The sequence below is a fragment of the Trichoderma gamsii genome (assembly GCF_001481775.2).
Source record: "Trichoderma gamsii strain T6085 chromosome Unknown Scaffold_104.2, whole genome shotgun sequence".
Taxonomy (NCBI): domain Eukaryota; kingdom Fungi; phylum Ascomycota; class Sordariomycetes; order Hypocreales; family Hypocreaceae; genus Trichoderma; species Trichoderma gamsii.
In genome coordinates, this window is record NW_020171441.1 from 69 (window position 1) to 6,281 (window position 6,213).

At 36.1% G+C, this 6,213-nt stretch overlaps 1 protein-coding gene across 1 annotated transcript; it reads right to left on the reverse strand.

The window, feature by feature from the left end:
* Positions 1–418: 418 nt before the first annotated feature.
* TGAM01_v211139 (hypothetical protein) lies at positions 419–2,238 on the reverse strand (the record flags this gene model as incomplete). Its single annotated transcript, XM_024551002.1, has 2 exons — positions 419–2,045; positions 2,117–2,238. The coding sequence occupies 2 exons, from the start codon at positions 2,236–2,238 to the stop codon at positions 419–421; spliced, it is 1,749 nt and encodes a 582-aa protein (XP_024404254.1).
* Positions 2,239–6,213: the final 3,975 nt, after the last annotated feature.

The following is a 6,213-nucleotide window of genomic DNA, read 5'->3' on the forward strand; positions in this document are numbered from 1 at the left end:
CCCTTCTTCTTCTTCCCTCCCGGCGGCCCTCCGTCCCCCTCCCCCCCCCCCCGCGCCCCCAGGCCCCCGGGGCTCCCCAAAACCCCCCCCCCCCCCCCCCCCCCCTCCCCCCCGCGGGCGCCCACAAAAATAATAATAAAAATAAAATATTACACTGAATTCTTACTAATTTTAATAGCCTATTCCGCCATCTTCGATTGACGAGTAGCTTCCCTTTTCTTTGGAATCCGAGGAGAATTGTTGATTTTCATCACTAGATTGGTCACACAGACATTGTATAGCATAATTTGGGAGAAATCTTGGATAGTAGCTGTATGAAGCCTCAATATATCAACCTTAGCTTCAGCTTCAGATTCAAATATCATTTAGTTACTTCAGTGGGAAAATCTTGCGCGGTTCTTGGATAACCATATGCTGATTAGTTCTTGTAATCCTCTCCATTCCACAATTTGCCAAAATAAGTGGTTGCATCATAATCCCAAATGCGGGAAGAAACAGTATCATACAACGTTACATCGAATTGTCGACTGTCCGTGATCCAACCTCCTATCCCTTGATACCGGCTCAAAAATAAAGTTGCTTTACCCCCAACACGCTCAGGCAGTGAAATATTAATATCGTTGAAACGTGATAAGTGGGGCACAACAGGCACCTCAGTTTGCTGTATATGATAAGTGGGCATGATATCAAGGTCCTCATATATGCGCCCTTCTTCTAATGCCATGATATATTGCGCCATACGAGCCACAAGAGAGCCACTCCAGGCCCCTTCTCGATGAGGAGCTGACATGAGCATTTCAATGGCCATCCGCCGCAAGCTAGGCTGACGACACTTGACAACCGTGTAGTATAATGGAGGAATAAAACCCATATCTGCGGTGAAGCAAATTGCAGGCATTACATATCCGCTTAGCTTTTTAAATGCCAAGTATGCGTTGTGCATCATGTCCCATAGCTCGACAGCTTGTCGAAGAAGAGCTCTAAAATCTAGGTTATGCGAATCAAATATCATCTCATCGGTGCCTCGCAAAGAGGTTGCGACCATGATCGTGGCCATTGTATGATACAGACGTAGGAGAGGTGTACGATACATTTTTCTTGGCGTGAGATTCGCAAGTAATTCTCTCTGACTGTGATTGTAAGTCTGCAGCCACTGTTCCAGGGCGATGTCGAGCCCCTCTTTCCACCGATATAGGTGCTCTGGGTTCCGCAAATGACCATGAAAGATATTTCTGGTCTGCTGAGTCAGGTTATAGACACCGTTGATAAGAGAATCAAGATATTTTCGAGCTTCAGTATGGTTTTGAAATTTCGAGGGAATACTGTAATTTGATCCGTCTGGTGCGCGTTCACCAACGAAAATAAGGTGCGCTGTTACTTGGCCGAAAAGCATTGCCTGGATGTTAAGTCGAGAAAACACCTCTACTAAAGCATCCTCGACCGACTGAGGATGCATCCGCAAAATAATAGGACCATCAAACGATGTGATCCCCTGGCGTGTTTGGATTTCTCGAAGGAGTTGCATACCGTGGCTCAAGTGCGCGTGACCAGTTTTAAAGCCTCCCTTCAGTAGCTCAAGGCAAGCAAAGACCATACATGTTATCAGCGATACTCGGAGTGCGTGGTTGTCAAGTCGATTTAGATGTCGACGAAGGTGGCGTATTGCCTGATTATATTCCACCAAACTGATTGTCTCCTCATTCCTATGTGCTGCGCCAAGAGCAGTTACCGCATGTAGAACGGCAGGTTCCTCGACGGAAGCTTGGAATACCAACGAACTCCAGAAGCCGGATTCAAATACCCCAGGCAACTTGGTGACAGTATATTTGCGAAAGTATTCGAATCCGATGCTATATGGTTTCCTAGAACCCCCTTGGAATTGCGAGAGTACAATGGTGTTTGAAAGCGCACTTGCCCGCTTGTATTTTAGGCTGCCCGGGGCTAAGGCAATACCGTCCCAAATTCCGTAGCCGTCACACACACGACCTGTTGAGACACATCTTTCACAAGAAGGTCTTCCCTCGTCACATTTTATTCGACGTTTTCTTTGCGATTCATCAGTGATATGAACTGTGGCAGAATTGCTGGTCTAACTCAAGATAGACAGAGCGCATACTTGCAAGTCAGACACCCTGTTTTCACTTTGCGGCGATTTTTGGACTTATTTGTGGTCGGAACACTAGGCGCGTCCATGACTCTCTTCAAGCAGGTCTGATCTAGCAGCTTGCAAAAGTTCATGCAGCAATTGAAGTAGGCGAAAACGAACAAGTATCAAAAAGGAGGGAGAAGAAAAAGAAGAATTCCGGAGAGTCATAAGTTTTAGATCCATGTGTCTAAGAAGCAAAACGGAGTCGGCGGTTCCTGAACTTCTTGTTGTGTAAGATTTATCTGTTGGTCACCTCGGATCATTCACCTCCTGATTGGTTGAAACTGTATCAATTAGGTGGGAAAAGTGGTTCGAGTGGATTGCGTACCGAGGAGATAGAGGTAGAGTCACAAAACACCCGCGTTAGCGGTAACAGGCCAATATGACATCCGAATCCTAAGTCCAGGCTCTATGAGCTCTTTATTCTTGCTTTTATATATTATAAGCTACTACTACTGTCTAAGCCCTGGCGATTTATAAGAGTTACTTATAGTTCCTGCTGAATCTAGCTTACCGCGGCAACAGTTTCCACCTAGCTAGCTACCTATGCTAACCTCACTAGCGCAAAGGAGACCGGAAGAGATTTGAAGGGTGTCAAGGATGGAAACCGTTGTCGAATGGGGACATGCTCGTGGATATAACGAGCACATTCAAAGGCGTCTTTTGTATTCTGTTCTTCTTGACCAAGCCATACGAGTGCTACCCGACATCTCCGGTATATAGAGCCCATGAGTCGAACTTGAGAAGCGCGCTCATCGATATTTTGCTGATTAATACAGACGGCATCGGCCCACAAGCGGAACTCTCGACCAGGCTCGAAGTGCTCACAGTGAGACTTGACATGACGAAGAGCTAACTCGAGATTTGTTGTGATTTGCTTTTTATGATCATTGACGGTGATATCTTCGGTATTAGACGCATCCCCCAAACGTACGAAAGGGCCTCAAAGGTTGGGTTATCGTCCAAAGAAACTGTGTGAAGGCGGCATTCCACAGGCCGATCAGGCTCTGAGGTTAGAATCTCCAGCAGCCGTATTTCCGATCGGGACGTGTCGAGATGCTGGTAAATCGCATCGTCCGTCAACGAGTGAGGTTTATGAGGAGATATTTCAAACATGGCTGAAAAAGGTCCTATTGAGGTATTTAGATAATATTAACCAGGTGTGACGACCCGGTCACTAATATCCTAGATAGTTAGTGGCTTATGGGATTCCCAAGGGATAAACCTAGTCTATGGTTTATATTAGCGAATGGGTTAGGAGATCTATAGGCAATAGTAAAAAGTAGTAATAAATATTATTAAATAGTAAGTAATGTAGAGTGTATTATAATTTTAATTTTATATTAATAATTAGCTATTTAAGTTATTTAATAAGTATAGAGAAGTAAACTTATATATTTAATTAGCTAAATATCCTTAGTATATTTAATAATTAAGTTTATTAAGTTATACTTAATATACTTAATAATAAATTTTATTAAGTAATATTTAATTAGTAAAATAAATATATATTCTTTTATTTTAGCTTACCTAGTAGGCCTTTAGTTATAACTATAAGTGTTAGGTTATAATATAATGCTCCCCTTTTATTAGTCTTGCCCTTAAAACCTTATCCTTAAATTTATTTCTTCTTTATTATTTTATAAGTGCTATTTTTATTTTTTTTATCTTTTTTCCTTAGTTAATAAAATAGCTAGTATTAAATATAAGTATTTTAAATTTTCTTAAGTCCTATAGTGTAATATACTTAAGTATTTTATTTTACTTATATTATTAATAATAAAATTTTATTTATTCTATAAAAAGTATAGTCTTTAATATCTTATATTTAAATTAAACTTACTGCGTTATTTTTCTTATATTTATTTTTAATAATTTAATTATAAGGCTTTTAGCTTATTAGTAACTTAGTTATAAAAAATAGTAATAAAAGGCGCTAATATTAATTTTAAATTAAATAAGGTAAAGGAGGCTTAGTTAAAGGCTAATAAATGCGTAAAGTGTTTTTATACTTAAAAGAAAGAGTAATTTAAAAAAATAAAAAGAGTAATTAAGCGGGGAATTAATAACTTAAAGGAATTAAAATATATTAAGTGTAAGGAGCGCAAAGTGAAGGCTATTTATTAAGCTACCCTATTAGCGCTTAATTTTACTATTAGGCTATTTTAGTTTATTAATGCTATTAATTAGTTATCCTTTAATTTAGACCTATTATTATTTTTACCCTTAAAGATTAGTAAAATTCCTATAGAATTATTTAAGCATTCTTTTTAAGTTCTTTTTCCAGAACCTAAGAATTTTTATTAAAATTATATTCTTTTTATTTTATAAAATATTCTTATTCTCTTATTTCTTTATTTATTTATATATAAAGTAATTTTTTAATTTTATATTTTTCTTTAATATTTTAAATAATAATTTTATTTATAATTAATTTACTTATTTTTTTATTTACTAGTGCTTTCTTAAATAGTAATATATAAAAAATAGCTATTTTTAATTTTATATTTTTAAGTAAGTTTAATTTATAATTAACTTTACTAATTTTCTTTAAAATTTTAAATAGTTTAAGTTTTTTAAAATTTAATTTATTACTTAGCTTATTTATTTTAATATTTAATAATTTTTTATTATATAAATATTATAATAAGTAAATTATATTTCTCTCTTAAAGGGTTAATTCCTTAATCCTTATTTAATTAATATATTGTGACAACCCGGTCACTAATATCTTAGATAGTTAGTGGCTTATGGGATTCCTAAGGGATAAACCTAGTCTATGGTTTATATTAGCGAATGGGTTAGGAGATTTATAGGCAATAGTAAAAGGTAATAATAAATATTATTAAATAATAAGCAGTGTAAAGCGTATTACAATCTTAATTCTATGTTAATAACTAGCTATTTAAGTTATTTAAATAAGCGTAGAGAAATGGACTTATATATCTAGTTAAGTTAATAGACTTATTAAACTTATTTAATGAGTTTAATAAGTTAACTCGCTGGACTTATTTAATAAAAGCGATAAGTTACTCTTTATTAATATGCCGGTTTATTATTAATCCAGCGAGACTTACCCAGTAGGCCTGTTAATGTAACTATAAGAGTTAAGTTATAACATAATACTCCCCTCCTATTAGTCTTATCCCTAAGGCCTAGTAAATCTTAGTATAAGTAATAATATCCCCACTTAGTAAGTGTCTGTCCTATTTTTCTTTTTTAGTGTATTCTTTATCTATTTTTACTAACCTTATAATACTAGATAAAGTTATTAAGAAATCTCTTTATAAAAGGACTTATCAATATAATTCTTTACTAAGAGCTATAATATCTAGTGCAGCTAAATCTAACACACACTATTTAAACTATATTTTAAAAAATTACACTAACTATATTATTTTATCTTTAAATTTATTATATTATTATAAGTATATTTATTTAAATAAATTATATTATAACATTTAAGGTTTAATACCTAATCAACTTAATTATATTTCTTCCTATTATTTTTATTTAAAGAAAGAGTTAAAGAAAGCGGAGGATATCCTTGCCAAGGCGGCTGTGTAACGATCCGTTATACCGTTAAGCCAAATAGGGCAAAAGATTAGGCCAATAATCGCTATTGTAGCAATTACTGTAACGGAACCAGCGTTTTATAAGGGATCTATCTGTTAGGTTGTGACACGATTCTTCCCTCCCGGTGGGCTTGTCCTCAAGCCCTATAGCTGTCTTTATAGCCCCGGAATAGCTGTTCTAACCCCTAAGGCATTACCTAAACGCTCCCTATAGCGCTGTGCGTAAAGCCCTATTAGCAGCGGAGATTAATTCTTGGTCTTGCAACACGCAACAAGCTGGAATCGAACCCTAGGCCACCAGCTTCTAGCGATTATCGTGTAACGATCCGTTATACCGTTAAGCCAAATAGGGCAAAAGATTAGGCCAATAATCGCTATTGTAGCAATTACTGTAACGGAACCAGCGTTTTATAAGGGATCTATCTGTTAGGTTATGACAGGCTGCTAAGGTAGTATATCTTTATAAGTAAAAATAAGTTTAATATAAAAGGA